Source organism: Pectinophora gossypiella, chromosome 17 (genome assembly GCF_024362695.1).
Source record: "Pectinophora gossypiella chromosome 17, ilPecGoss1.1, whole genome shotgun sequence".
NCBI classification, from domain to species: domain Eukaryota; kingdom Metazoa; phylum Arthropoda; class Insecta; order Lepidoptera; family Gelechiidae; genus Pectinophora; species Pectinophora gossypiella.
In genome coordinates this window covers 11,573,077-11,589,323 of record NC_065420.1, presented here as the reverse complement: position 1 = coordinate 11,589,323, position 16,247 = coordinate 11,573,077, and the positions used below count along the sequence as shown (strand labels likewise).

At 40.4% G+C, this 16,247-nt stretch overlaps 1 protein-coding gene across 2 annotated transcripts in view; it reads left to right on the top strand.

Annotated features, from left to right (window-relative positions):
* The window catches only part of LOC126374181 (excitatory amino acid transporter 3-like), a 44,002-nt gene that overhangs the window by 23,199 nt on the left and 4,556 nt on the right, over positions 1–16,247 (top strand). For both annotated transcript variants that reach the window (XM_050020673.1, XM_050020672.1), the window contains 5 exons: positions 12,371–12,462; positions 12,848–13,031; positions 14,008–14,241; positions 15,067–15,258; positions 15,873–16,007. In XM_050020673.1, coding sequence (XP_049876630.1) covers positions 12,371–12,462; positions 12,848–13,031; positions 14,008–14,241; positions 15,067–15,258; positions 15,873–16,007 — 837 coding nt within the window. The remainder of the gene's footprint in view (positions 1–12,370; positions 12,463–12,847; positions 13,032–14,007; positions 14,242–15,066; positions 15,259–15,872; positions 16,008–16,247) is intronic.

The following is a 16,247-nucleotide window of genomic DNA, read 5'->3' as shown; positions in this document are numbered from 1 at the left end:
TACGTCGGGTCGGACAGTGTAAAGCGGCTTTCATACATTATAGAATATAAGATCAAAGTCTATGGTTGTATACGTTTAAAAAATAAAAATATTTAATTTGTAATGGAGCTAGGACAGAAAATCTAATGGATTTCATATTACTGTGGTGAGATAAAAAATTGTAAATTGATATTTTTACGTAATTTATGTAAAACAAATAAATATTATTTTGGCGTAATATTTATCTATGGTCAATTTATTTATTTTTTGTGTTGATTAGATTGGCTAGCTTGGTAGTCCTGCTCGTTCCCAAATATTTCCGCTTCCGGAAAAATTTTCTTAACGGTGACGGCGTGCCTTCATTGACTTTGTTGGAAGTTACTTTGTTTGTTTATTGTATTGTGGAAATAGAGAGTGTTGAGTGGTGAATTTCAGCATTGTACTATATAAAAGGACGATTCATCTGAAAATCGTGGAATAAAATAAGCATATCAGGTAAGTGATTAGATTTTTTGGTCCAACAAGAAAGCCGCTGGCTTCGCGCGCAGCGAACCACGTCGTTATCAGTTGGTTACTTTAAAGTTATGACAATTTTTTCCGCATTTGTACATCATCAACATAATCGTTATATTTATTTTAGTTGACATCGATACAAACAAAGGGAAAAGTGAATCAAGGCTCCGGTAAAGTGAACAAAACCGCGAGACCAAGTAAGTAAACCAGACGATTTGTACCTAAATACTTCTAATAATAGGAATTAATATTTATGTTAAGTGTTCTTAATATACAAATAATAAATACAGTAGCACCCGGCTATAATATGTCGGACGTTAACATTTCTACTAGTATTGGAAACCATTGTACAAGAACGCTGAAATAATACATACCACGAATTTTGCTATGTTCCCACGCGTTCCTATCGAATCGAGATTATTCATCGAAAACTCGTGGTTGCTATTGTCATTGTAACAAAAACTTATTTACTTAATTGTCATGATAACGATCTTATTAGAACCAATTGCAATTAGCGCCTATTGGAATTTATACTTTTAATTGTCACGTATTATGTACGAAGTTAGTACAAAGTGAAATAGCAATCACTGCATTAGTAACTTTAGATCATACTAATTTCAGAAATTCAAAATGGAAGACATTTTGTTACGGAGAATAAATCTGCGAAGAGAGGCTTTGCGATCGGTTTATGACCCCGCAAAGGAAAAGTACGACGCCGGCAATTTAAATGTGGCGGAAGCATCCGTTATAAAAAGGCAGCTTCTTAGTTTGATATCAACTTTAGATGCTGAAATTAAAACTTACACCGAAAAATCGTCAATTCACAACGTTGAAGTGGTGGATACCGCATTATTAACGCAAATAGAGGCGGAAGGCCTTGCCACACTGCTCGATCACTCATTGCAAATAACGATGGAGCAGGAAGCAGTGACTAACGATACGGCGACTGACTCCTTGACTACTGCCAGGCTACCTAAGCTCCAGCTTCCGATATTTTCTGGGGACAAGCTGAAGTGGACAGAATTTTGGGACCGTTTTCGTGCAAATATTCATGATAGAAATATTGGGGAAGCTGATAAGTTGTCATATCTGCTCAGTTGTCTAACGGGGGAGGCATTGGAGGCTGTCTCCGGTCTGTCAACTTCGAATGAGAATTACACTATTGCCATTGAGGCTCTTCAAAGAAGATTCGGATCTAAGGATACCATTGTAGATGCTCACTACACGGAGTTGTGCAATCTTAAAAGGGCCACAGATGATAGTAAAAGTTGTCGGACAACCCTCAATGAGATTGAAAGAAACATTAGAGTACTAGAAACACTGGGAGAGCCATCAAACGGAAATCATCTTCGAGCTATGGTATTGCGGAAGTTTCCTGACCGTGTGGTCCATGAACTACATCTTATTGGCACTGACAATTCAATGACTGACATCAGGGCTGGTTTGCACAAGATTATTACTGCCATGGAAAAATCTGTTGCGGTGCTGGCAGATTCTCAGGTCTCATTTAACAATCCTGGCTCCACTACCGAAGCTCTACATGTACGTGCAGAGAATACTATGCCAAAACAAAAAACTGAATTTCTCATGAATCAACACAAGAGAAAGGGACAACCTATCAACTATGGACATAAGGCTAAAAAATCCAAAAGGCCTTGCCTCTTCTGTCAACTTTCGAATCATGTCAGTGCTGACTGTAAGCGAGTTAATACCGTGGAAGCCCGAAAAAGGAAATTACAAGGACGTTGTTTAAAATGTTTACGGCGAAACCATAAGTCTGAAGATTGCAAACGCAAGATAAGTTGTTTCCGTTGTAAAGGACCTCATTTCCAAATGCTGTGCCCGGAAATAAAAGACAGCAGTGGCAAAGATCAGAGGCACTAATGATGTAGAAGGTAGCAGCAAGGTCGGCAGGATTCTTCTAGACAGTGGCAGCCAAAGAAGTTATGTGACAAAGAAACTTGCAGATGTACTTAAGCTGCAAACCGTCAATACTGATCTCTTGCTGATATATACCTTTGGAGCATCAACCCCTCATGAGACATCTAGCCCATCTTCTGAAATAATAGTAGACACCAAACGAGGGATAAGTCAAAAGATAAATGTAAACATAGTGCCTCACATCACAGATCGGGTTCCAATAGCTACAGTCAATGATAGTCGAGTTGATATATTTGCAGATGATGAATCAGCTGGTGAGGGCATAGACCTTCTCATCGGTAATGATTTCTATAGTTCATTCATGCGGGAAAGAAAAATCAAGATGTCTGAGAATTTATATCTGATAGATACCGACTTTGGATATGTTCTTTCCGGAAATGTCAGTTCATATGATAATGATAATATTTTGTCTATAAATACTTACTGTCAGTGTCACACACCCAGTTGCCCATACTTCACTGAGCCGGACTTGCCGTTAAGGAATATTGACATCCGATTCTTATGGTCGCTGGAAAATATTGGGATTACGGACTCTCCAAAAGCCACTCGTCATGAAGAAGCTGTACAAAAGTTTAATGAGACAGTGCAATATAAAAATGGTAGATATGAGGTCAAATGGCCTTGGATCCAATATCCACCAGACTTGCCATCAAATTTTGGCTTGGCCTTGGGGAGATTGAAGAGTCTTATGAGAAGGCTAGACGAAGACTCCCTGAGGGAATACAACAATATCTTGAAAGAGCAATTAGATTTGGGAATTATAGAAGCTGTACCATCATTTGATAATGGTGACACGAACCGGTCTGTGCACTATCTGCCCCATCACATAATAAGGCAAAAGGGCAAACGAGGAAGAATTGTTTATGATGCATCAGCAAAAATACCTGGACACAAAAGCTTAAATGAGTGTCTATATAGTGGTCCTTATATGCTAGAAGATCTAACAGCACTTCTTCTCAAATTTCGAACCAGGAAGATAGGCATTACTGCTGACGTAGAAAAGGCTTTCTTACAAGTGGGATTGCATAAAGATGACAGGGATGTCACACGATTTCTGTGGGTAAAAGATGCGAATGAAGAACCAACTGGCGATAACCTGGTATGCTTTCGGTTCTGTAGAATACCCTTCGGAATAATAGGAAGCCCTTTCCTACTCACAGCCACAATAAAACACCACATGATTCAATCAGATGACGAGATAATAAGGTCAGTGGCTGATAAATGTTATGTGGATAATTTGGTCACAGGAGCCGACACACTGGAGGAGGCCATGGAGATCTACAAAAAAGTAAGAACTTCTTTCAATCAGCTATCGATGAACATCAGGGACTGGACTTCAAACAGCAAAGAGTTTTTAGAATCTACTCCATCTATACATCAATACAATCAGTCGATGGAAGTGAAAGTTCTTGGTCTAGCATGGGACATAGACAGTGACAAGCTAAAATTAAACTGGACTGAGAGCCACCTGACTCAAGACTCAATAGATACAAAAAGGAAAGTTTTACGAGCTTTAGCCAGAATCTATGATCCATGTGGGTTCGTGTGTCCACTTGTGCTTCCCATGAAATTACTCTTTCAGAAGATTTGTGAGCAAAAATGTAAATGGGACAGCATATTACCTGAAGATATTACACAATCACTGAAGCAAATCCTGGTCAAGCTCAAGGACATCACGACGGTAAAAGTTTCTAGACATCTCGGAGCTATACCATCAGACGCATCCGCGATATATGAACTACATGGATTTTCAGATGCATCAAAAGATTCGTTTGCTGCGGTAGTGTACTTGAAAGTAATAAGAATAGGAGGAAGTTCAGTATCTTTCGTGATGGCGAAGTCGCATGTGGCACAAAGTAAAGACAAGAAAGAAAAGTGTGTGAATATTCCAAGACTGGAGCTACTTGGGTTCTTGATTATGAGCAGGTTGTTGAAGTATGTGAAGGTAAACATAGGCGTACACATACACAAGGAATTTTTATGGACAGACAGCCTTGTCGTACTTAGCTGGATGCGGTCAGATAAACTGCTCCCACCGTTTGTGTCAAATAGAGTCGAGGAGGTCAAAAAGAATTTACCAGAAGCAGTATGGTACTATATAAATACCAAATCGAACCCTGCTGATCTCGCTACGCGACCAGAAAACTGGGAACACAAAAAGGAGTTGTGGTTCAATGGCCCAGAGTTCTTGAAGTTAGACGAAAGCTACTGGCCTAAAGACCGTCTTTATGACAGCCATCACAACACTCTTCTCTCTGTTGGGGAGGGTCTAGTTCAGAGTCCAGGTGAGCAAATAATAGATACAACGAAAAGCTCTGAACAAGAACAACCCAACCAGGACTTGACTGAACTAGATGCACCACCACAAGAAGTTGAGGCAACAAATGAACTCATGTCAAAAATTAAAAAATTGCAAAGTGAATGTTTTGCTGAAGAGTTAGAGGGAAAAAGGACTCATTTAGTCAGAAACTTGGAATTATTTGTGGATGTTGATGGTATACTTAGAACAAGGGGTCGAATGGGTAATACAACGTGGAGCTATGACATGAAGCATCCCATACTTTTGCCTAAAGACGCAGAGCTCACGAGGATGATAATCAAGGAAGCTCATGAAAGTAATTATCACGTTGGAGCCCCTCACACACTCAGCATTCTTCGAAAGAAATATTGGATACCACAAGGGAAGACCCAGGTGTTGAAGGTCATTAAACAATGTTCAAGATGCATAAAACATGGAGGTGGGCCTTACAACCTTCCACCTGCACCACCACTGCCTGCGGAAAGGGTGACGTACAATACTCCCTTTACATATACCGGTGCAGACTACTTTGGCCCGTTGTATGTACTGGACTCCTCGAACAACAAGGTGAAAAGATGGGTGGCCTTATTTACCTGCTTGACAGTGCGAGCCATCCATTTAGAGGTGGTCAAAGACCTAACAGCAGAAGAATGTCTTCTAGCCATTAGGCGGTTCGCAGCAGCCAAAAACACGCCGAAGAAAATATACTCGGACAACGCCACCTATTTCAGGCTAACCAGTGAAGTAATGAAACAACCATTTTGCATCAAGAATTGTATCGAGTGGAAATTCATCCCTCAGCTTGCTCCATGGCATGGAGGATTTTATGAACGCATGGTGGGCTTAGTGAAACACTGTCTGAAGCGTACATTAGACAAACATTTACTCAATGATAGTCAACTGCTCACTATCATCAAAGAGGTGGAAAATGTGGTAAATGCAAGACCTTTAACGAAAGTTGGACCTGAGTTAGAACATATACTGAGCCCTTCTGACTTCTTAAGCTTCGGTAAATGCTTGACCGTAGATTCAGCTGCCGTGGAAATACCGGCTAATGGCACGCAACTGAAAGTCGACCTAATTACAAGCTGGAAAAGAGGCCTTAAGATCCTAGAGGAATTCAAACTTATGTTTGTAAATCAATACCTAGCAAGCCTAAGGGAGAGATATCGCCAGGATCCGAAGCAGCCTAGAATTAAATCACAGCGGGTACCTCACCATGGAGACTATGTTCAGTTAAAGGAAAACAGTAAGAACAGAGACAACTGGAAAGTTGGTAAAATCGTAGAGTTGATCAAGGGCGCTGATGGCGAATGTAGAGTCGCTAAAGTCAAAGTCGACGACTCTATTTTTTCCAGGTCTCTCGGTCATCTTTATCCTCTTGAGGCTGATAGTGAGGAAGGTGATAAACCAGAGCCGGAAGCAAATTTGGAATCTAAAAATAGATATGAAGCTCCGGTACCTGACGTGATCGAACAAGTAAGCCGCGTAAACAGTCCCGTACATGCCTCCGACGTAAATTCGGATGAAATTCAAAGCAGTGACTATCACCTTATGGGGGGCGATAACATGAGCAATAAATATGAGATGATCATTGAGCCAAGTACGTCAGTTGATGATCGAGCAGGGGTGGTTGCTCCTGTTGATGTCCCCATGGACACAAGAGGAAGAGAGAAACGAGGTGCTGCTGTGCGAGCCCGGGAGAAGATCCTGGAGTGGACCAAGCATCTCTTCACCCTGCTGCAATAACTCTCCTTGCTGCCGGGAGTGTCGCGCACAGCGCGAGTTGCCATGTAAAAATACGTCCACTTAGAAGGTGAGTCTTTTGGCGCCAACTGTCAGTCGTTAGCAAATTGACGGCTAGTTAAAAACTGCAGCCCAGAGAGGCAAAAGGCGAGGACCTGGAGAGGGTGAGTCAGCTACCTCTTGTAAGTCCTTTTTATACTATATATGTGATGTGTCGACTGGTATTCATATGGTGTGGAAATATGATGAGACTGTATTATCGTAGCAGTAAATTTCCATAAATGGTGTCCAATAAAACGCTAGTACAATGTACTTTGAGTAGTGTCTTAGACATGGGGGCGTAGAAATTGGACGGGAGCGAGTATCTCTCGCCCCTAGCGACAGTAGGCTATTAGTTGGAGAAACCGTGGCGGAACTATGGGGAAGGTGGAGGTTCCCGGGGGACCAAAGGTCCCCTGTCCGGCGGGTGCCAGATATTGATCAAGGCTAGCTGTACGACCAGAAGCTTGTGATCTAGGGTGAACAGGAAGAGCGAGACTTAGCGGCAAGGCCACCTGTATCACATTAGTAAGGCACCCGGGTATATGCGATTACTCAGACCGGAGCGAGTCGACTGTATTGTCCGGCCTGACCGATGGCAATAAACATGTGAGAGTAAATATCTTGTTAATGCAATAACAGTCGATTCATGATTCCATACCATGTAATGCAAGGTATAACCTAATTACTCTAGTTTTAACTTTGTTGCTCAACCCAACGTTTTTAGACTTGAACCCAAGGCTATTATCAATATCTAAAAAGGGGGCGACATATATTTTAATTTAGAATTATTATATAATATAATTAACTAATAACTATTTCTATGTTAATAAATATTGTACACCTGAAAAGGTAAACTATAGAGAATGTCATACTATTAGCATAAGTCCTGCTATTTGTTTACCTATAGTTATACAATAAATGCATTTGATTTGATGGAAAATTCCACTTGATATCAACTCAGAATCATGGGCTGAATCATTCATCGAAGTTTTCGTTACGATGTCACTAACACTCTGTATAAGACGGTTTTGATGAGAGATGGTTATTTTTCTAGTGCAGTGTGTGTATGTGTCGTATAATGCCAGTAACTCGGTTATCAACCGGAGGTAATTGAATAATTCGGGATCGCAGCGAGGATGTTCGCGACACAATGCCACTACGAACGTACGGTCACGAGTACTAATATGTATACACTCTGAAACCTTGTCACATTCACTTTTTTGACAAATTAAACTGTAAGTCTCGTCATCACCATCAGCCCGTTAACGACTCCACTGCTGGGGCACGGGCCTTCCCTATGGATGGATAGGGAGATCGGGCCTTAAACCATCACGCGGGCCCAGTGGGGATTGATGGTTATTAACGACTGCTAATGCAGCCGGGGCCAACGGCTTAACGTGCCTTCCGAAACGAGATTAAAACTTTTTTTGTGGTCACCCATCCTATGACCGGACTTTGCGAAAGTTGCTTAACTTCAACAATCGCAGACCGAGCGCGTCTACCGCTGTGCCACCGAGCTCCTCACCGTAAGTCTCATTAAATGTCAAATATGATAGTGCGACAGGGTTTTAAGTGGGTAGGTACATGACATTGCTCATGACAGTACTACTACTACTGTAGCAGTGTTTACGAATGCTCGACATGTTAGACATTACAGCCCTCATATGCTAAAAAGCCGTGAAGAGGCAAAAGTAAATTCCAGAAAAAAACCTGAAAGTCAAAGCGTTTTTCACAGGGTCCGCTTACCTAACCTGACGATTTGACAGGTCCGGTTTTTTAACAAAAGCGATTGCTTGTCTGACCTTCCAACCCGTTGAGGGAAAACCAGCCCAATACAGGTTAGGTCACAAACCTCCGAAAATACATCTCTCGGGAATGTGGGTTTCCTCACGATGTTTTCCTTCACCGCTGAGCACGTGATAATCATTTATGATCCAAACATGAATTCTAATCAATTTAATTTTATTGCACAGAACTTAATATTAACAAACAGACATACATAACACATGAATACAGTAGAACTTGGGCGGCCTTATTGCTGTAGAACAATTTCTTCCAGGCAACTACTACCAGGAAACAAACTACGTATTAATAAACTTGGACGCGGGATGATACAACAAGAAATTAATAAAAGTACTTAAACTAAAGTTAATATATTTAATATAAAAAAATATAATATAAAAAGTTAATATAATAAATACTCTATACATACAGGGTGTTAGTGACATCGTAACGAAAACTGAGGGGGATGATTCAGACCATGATTCTGAGTTAATATCAAGTAGAATTTTCTGTCGCAAAAATGGCTACATCGAAGCAATTCATCTAAGAAAACAACAATATTGCAGTTTGACATTTGCGCATATAAAAGCAAGTGCGCAATGCAAACAAATGTTAAATAGCAATATTGCTTTCTTAGATGAATTGCTTCGATGTGGCCATTTTAAAACCTTTGGTGCCGATTCCATTACACACTATACAGGGTGTTAGTGACATCGTAACGAATACTCAGAGGGATGATTCAGACCATGATTCTGAGTTAATATCAAGTGGAATTTTCCGTCGCAAAATTCATGTTATTTTTTTAGTTTTATAAAATTATTTTCAATTCTATACTTTTGCGATGGAAAATTCCACTTGATATTAACTCAGAATAATCAGCTGAATCATCCCTCTCAGTATTCGTTACGATGTCACTTACACCCCATACAAGTACATACAGTAGCCATACAAGTAGGTATGGGTGTTAGTGACACTGTAACGAATACTGAAGGGGATGATTCAGACCATGATTCTGAGTCGATATCAAGTGGAATTTCCTGTCGGAGAAGTCATGAAAATTTTAGAGCTTATTTAAATTATTTTCCGTTCCATACTTTTGCGACGGAAAATTCTACTTGATATCAACTCAGAATCATGGCCTGAATCATCCCTCAAAGTTTTCGTTACGATGTCACTAACACCCTGTATATTTTAAGTTATACCTGTCATTTTCTTTTGCGCCGAAAAGGAAAGGGACGGGTAATCGACTGGCATCAAATTTATGGAACACACGTCAATTTTCTTATATTGACTAATAACCCGACAGAATTATAAAGTGTTGTTAAGTTGACAGCACACGACAAAACGGTTGCATATTAGCGAGATGCCGACCTTTTTCAGGGCAGATTACTCCTCGTAACTTCACCACTCACCAGTCAGAACGCACCTATAGAATTTCGTATTCTGATTGTTTGCAAATTGTCTTGATTACTAACTATGCTCATTCTATTTGGGATGACGGGAGTTCAGGTATAAATAGACGTAAGTACCTATATTTAATTTGACTGGCACCTTTGCTCCGGGAACAGTGAGGGGCGGGTTATTTAATGACTAGTTTTTAAGTTTGTATTTGTGACGTATTGTTATATTGATATTTACAATAAAAACTAATAACATTTGACTGGTATTAAAACTAACCTGTGTTTTCCGGGATGTAGATATTACGTACATTTTAAATATTATAATAATCACAAAACTAGATCCATTTATAATGACGTGACCCTCAATTTGCTGCGGTCTGCAGCAAATTCGTAATTTTTTAGAATTTTGCTTGCTCTGTAACATAAAATATAAGTTGAATGACTAGATTGACTAAATCATCATAGTTTGAAATGTTATACAGTATAATAATAACACATAATAATGCACCGGAAGGCTCCGGCCTTCAGTCATTCACGGTCTATGATCGTTTGTGATCGCATAAAGGATTAATCCTCCAATGGGATTAAAATAATATCATACTAGCTTTTGCCCGCGGCTACGCTTGCGTTAAATTCGGGGTAACACGGTTCCCCTTTCCTAATGTATCAAATTTAGCTGCCTGCCTTGAAAACTGGGAAAAGTCCCATATAAAAGCTCATAAAAGAGTGGTTATTTAAGAACATATTTTATGACTTTAATAAATTTCTTTCCTATAATAATGTATACACTTAATTAATGTACGTACCAATGACATGTAGCTTACGTTCCCAATAACGATTTGTATTTGTATATAAATTCACCCCCTTTTTGAAGGGATTGGGAGCAGATATCCAAAAAAATTACGGTTCGCTCCATACAAACTTCCATCTCCCATTTTAGTGAAGGGGGGGGGGGGGGGGGTTAGAAAGAGACAAAAAGTAGCCATATCTATTTAAATAATCACGTCGAGTCATCGCTCCGTTTTGTCGTGAAAGACGGTAAAACAAACAGACACACACTTTTTTTTTATTTATTGACTTAATTAAACTTTGCTTACTATAGATAAATATTATAATCATATACTTACGCATACTATTTTGTATACTTACATACTTATTAAAGGAAGTATCATCGAAGGATATCATCGGGGCCTTTGTGCCGTGAAAAGATGACGGAAAAGTGACCTTCGACATTTTATAATTACTTCCTTTGGTCATCATTTTATTTTGTCACCATACCACCATACGTTGGATCCCTTCGAACGGATCGGTCTAGAGGAGGATATTTAAATGTAGGGATTTAGGTCACAATAGATCTGTCAAGGTCGCATGATCTCGCGGGCTGTATTCAGTCCGGCCCTCACAACTCTCAAATAATAATACCTGCAGTTGGGTTGCGGTTACATTTTTTTTCTTTGTGTAAGTAATATGAACATGTGATGAGGAGAGATGAAAGGCATACGAGGAAACTGCCCGTGCTCCAATGCATTAACTTCTTTCACCCTAAGGTTGCCTGGCAGAAATTGCTATTTAGCAATAAGGCCGCCTATTGTACTTATGTTTTTATTCGTATGTTTATGTCCTTTATATATGTCGTTGTGCAATAAAGTATTATTGATTGATTGATTGAAACTGATGAGTATGAATGTGGATGGATTAGGGGTAGAGGACCCAAGAAAGAGCGAATAGATTGTGTTCATTGATATGTGTGTGAAGGGTGTGAGTACTGAGACCAATATTGCAGAAAAAGCAATATTGCAATTTGACATTTGCGCATATGTAAGTGCGCAATGCAAACAAATGTCAAATAGCAATATTGCTTTTTTAGATGAATTGCTTCGATGTGGCCATTTTAACCCCCCTGTTGTGCCGACCCTTCTTAGAGTGGGACAAAGGCAGGCAAATGATGATGTCGATGGTTTCCATTGGGCACAATACCACCTGACTATAATGTGGCATCACGACGTACACGCTTCAAAACATCACAGGAAAAACATCGTGAGGAAACCCACATTCCCGAGAAATGCATTTTCGGAGGTATGAGACTCTATTGGGCTAGTTTTTCCGTCGCGGGTTGAAAGGTCAGACAGGCAGTCGCTTGTAAAAAACCGGACCTGTCAAATCTTCAGATTAGGTAAGCGGACCCTGTAAAAAAACGGGATAATGCTGACGTTGTACACGCTATGACGTCACAGTGTGCTAATTCATACAAATTCCATAGTAATTTCGTGTTTTGACGTTTCATCATCACCAGCCCATTAACGTCCCCACTGCTGGGGCACGGGCCTTCCCTATGGATGGATAGGGAGATCGGGCCTTAAACCACCACGCGGGCCCAGTGCGGATTGATGGTTATTAACGACTGCTAATGCAGCCGGGACCAACGGCTTAACGTGCCTTCCGAAGCACGGAGAAGCTCGAGATGAAACCTTTTTTTTTGTGGTCACCCATTCTATGACCGGCCTTTGCGAAAGTTGCTTAACTTCAACAATCGCAGACCGAGCGCGTTAACCTCTGCGCCACCGAGCTCCTCAACAAGTTTTGACGTTTAGTAAAGAGTACCTAACTGATTTGACTAGTTGGAAAGTAGCCTATTGTTTTAAATAGGTATAATTTGTGTTGTTTCCAGGAATGTATTTCCGGAGAATATCGCGCAGGCTACCATCGCCACGTACCGGACGAAGCTCATTTACGACAAAAATGACACCAAAGCCATCAAAGGTGAGAGGAATGCGTATTTAGTTATCTCGCAGATCACTCGTCGGTATTACCCAACGTAAAGCAGTATTTGCTTTACAGTAATTATAACTAGATGTCTGTTCGCGACTGTGTCAGTTATCGCTGTGAGTGCTAACTCCCTTTCAAGTTCATCCATGGCAAGTATCCGATTTTAGACGCGAATAGGTGGCGTACAGACAGATACTTACGCATTCAGAATATTAATTAGTACTTCTCAACATTTTCATCAACAAAATCGTCACTCACTAATTTCATTTGTTTCTTTTTTCTGTAAAGTGTAAGTTTTGAGTATAATGTTTTGTATTGTTATTGTGTGTACGTCCTTTTATAATAAATAAGTTCTTTTTTTTTCTTTCGCCAATTCCAGGTCACCTGGACACGTACAAGATCGAGGGCGACTACCAGAGCGGCAGCAACGTGTTGGGGCTGGTGTGCTTCAGCATCGTCCTGGGCATCACCCTGGGCAAGATGGGCGAGAAGAGTCGCCCGCTGCAGAACTTCTTCCACTGCCTCTCCGAAGCCATGATGATCATCACTGGATGGGTTATTTGGTGAGCTGTGGGTTAAAAAGGCCACATCGAAGCAATTCATCTAGAAAAGCAATATTGCTATTTGGTATATGACAATAAGTGCGCAATGTCCTGATGAGCGCTTCCATCCGTCCTGTTGCCATGGCAACATATTGGACTGGCAAACATCTCGACTCGAAAGAAGAAGAAGAATGTCAACAAATAGCAATATATCTTTTCTAGATGAATTGCTTCGATGTGGCCTTTTTCGGCTCCCTGGTTTTATATCCAGAAATCTTGTGGGTCTGTACGAAAGTAAGAGGATAACTAGCAGCCATTTGTTTATTGGTACCTTCAGACAGCTTATGTATGATTAACTATAACAGCACCGCCAGTGTGACGGGAACCGGATGTCTATTGGTCAAAGCCCTCGATATAATACGCGCCGGCTACGGGCAGACAGCTATAATAGTAACTATAAGAGTTGTTATTTTAACTGGGGTGCCTCAAGGCCTATGATGACTGGCCTAATCATAAAATATTTTGTAAAAATTGCTACTATTTGATTCCATATAAAAGCGAATGGTCACTGACTGACTTGACTCACTCATCAGAAAATCTCAAAAACAACAAGTGGTAGGAGTGTCAAATTTTGCATGAGGGTTCCTTTTAGAACGTAGCGTAGATGCTCACTATTTGTTGGGATTTTATAAAATTAAGGCCCTTAGGGATTAAAAAAGGGTTTGAACGTTTGTATAAAACTTTGTCATTTTTACAAATAGAATCATGACATTTGGTGGTGTGGTAGTGTAAATTATTAACTAACTAACTCTCGGAAGGTTGGTACCGGTTATTACTTACTGATGTAAGTAACTAGTCCTTACATGAGTCATGTCAGGAGCCTTTGGGGGCTCAATAGTAACCCTGACACCAGGGTTGATGAGGTTGGTAATCCACCTCACAACTCACATTAGAGAAGAAGAAGAACTGACTAACGAACACTGCTCAATATTTCCAGGATATCACCGCTCGGCGTGTTTTTCCTCGTAACGGCGAAGATTATGGAGATAGAATCTTTCCAAGAGCTGATCGGGCGGTTGGGCCTTTACTTCATGACGGTACTGCTGGGCCTCTTCCTCCACGGATTCGGGACCCTCAGCATTCTGTTCATATTGACCACCAAAAAGCTACCGTGTCGGTACATCGCCAAGATGGGACAAGTCATGGCCACTGCGTTTGGTACAGCCTCCAGGTACGTATAGGTTTCTCTTGAAATTGCCTATAAGTATACGTAATTTGGGTGGCTACAATTCCTTCTTGAACCTATGGTCTAGGAGTACGAATGGATTTTACTTTTAGTCTAATACTTTAGGAAAATATTCAAAAAATGCACCAGCAAAATTCGTGCAACTTTTATCTTTCTTTCTATTTGCCAGATCTTCTTTTTAGGATGGAATTAATAAACTAATCTCAGCTGAGACTGCCCTCAAGATCATGCTCAAGTCCATGTTTTTAAATAAGAACTGTCACATTGACGTGATCTTGAGGACAGTCTCGAAGCTGTGATTAGTTTATTAATACCACCAATAATAAGAGAACTAAATACAATCAAAGTTTTTTACCACTCAGCAGTGAACACTGGTTATCAATAGTTCTCGATAGGACTGTTAAGAATTGACATCCTATGGTAAAAGATCTATTTTTTTGCTATAAGATTCCACTGGGGCAGGCAATGAAGAGTTTCACTTCTTATTTTCCAGGGACAAGTCGGATTTTGATGGTTTTTCCTTTTGTACGATTAGTTTTATCAATAAATAAATCAATCAATAATACTTTATTGCACAACGACACATACAAAAAAAATTGAGATTTAGTTTTATGTATCATTTCAATTGATTTGTCCCTGGCAAATAAGAAGTTAGTTAGGAAGATTCATCAATCTCATCATCGATTCATCGATTTTCATTTATTGATTGATTCTTCATTGACTCGACTTCCCTTCTTTGCAATTTTCGTGGTCTCAATGTCATGCCATCTCTTACACTGGTATAATATTCTTCCATTCATTTTCTTCCAGTTCAGCGACAATGCCGATCACGATAGGCTGCTGCGACGACATGGGCCTGGACCCCCGGATCACTCGGTTCGTGATCCCCATCGGAGCCACGATCAACATGGACGGCACGGCGTTGTATGAGGCGGTGGCTGCTATCTTCATCGCGCAGCTGAGGAAGGTTGAGATGTCTTTCGGGAAGATCGTCGCTGTCAGGTACAGTTGGGTTTTTGGATTTGTTTCAGCACCAATTTCGTCCTTGTGGTCTCAAGGACACAAGTTCAAGGTCATAAGGACATTAAAATTGTTGAACAACAAAATAAGGGGTCACCTTTTAGAAGGTATTGAGTGTTCCAACATACTTTGAAGATCCTGAAGTATGATGAAGATGTTACTGTAAAGCCCCCCGGCTATCCCTATGGGTGAGGTGTGGTGGGTACCTGGGCCTCATACTACCCGCGCGTTAGCCGGGCAAGTCTAAACATGTATTTTTGTAGCATTACCAAACCTACGATAAACCAGATGCCTGCAGGTAAAAGTCCGAAATTAACGATTATTGAAGGACGATTTGGGCTTTTACCACCATTACTTGGCAACTCTTAGTTTTTACTAGTTAGAGCTTTGGACACAGCAATTTCAAAAAGCAGTAGTTTTTCTTGTTGGATAAATCACACGTTGAAAAAGGGATAAGTTTGACTGCTATATTAAGCTAAGGTGGCTGAGATTTTTCAAATTCAAATTCTCTTTCAATTCTTACTATGCTAGCTTTGCATTCAACAAATAGAAGAAAGAAAAAGAATGTAAAATGTGGAAATTTATTTCCATTCAAGTGTGACAGCAACGGCAGCGAGTATAGGCGCGGCAGGCATCCCTCAAGCGGGGCTGGTTACCATGGTGATGGTGCTGGACACCGTCAACCTGCCCGCTGAGGACGTCTCCATCATCCTTGCGGTCGACTGGCTGCTGTGAGTGTTGTCTTTGAAATTTTTATTTTGAAGAAGAAGAAAGAAGTCTGAAAATGCTAATATCTTTCACCTGTCCAGCACGAAAAGGGTGCTTATTCTGTGTAAAAACAGACACATTTTTTAATTTATTGCAGCTCTGGTTACGTAAAAACAGTGGGGAAAAATGCGTTTTATTCATTCAAGAGACAAAGTAGCTTTTAAATTTTTAATTTGACTTTCCCGTCAGAGCAGGCAAGGGAT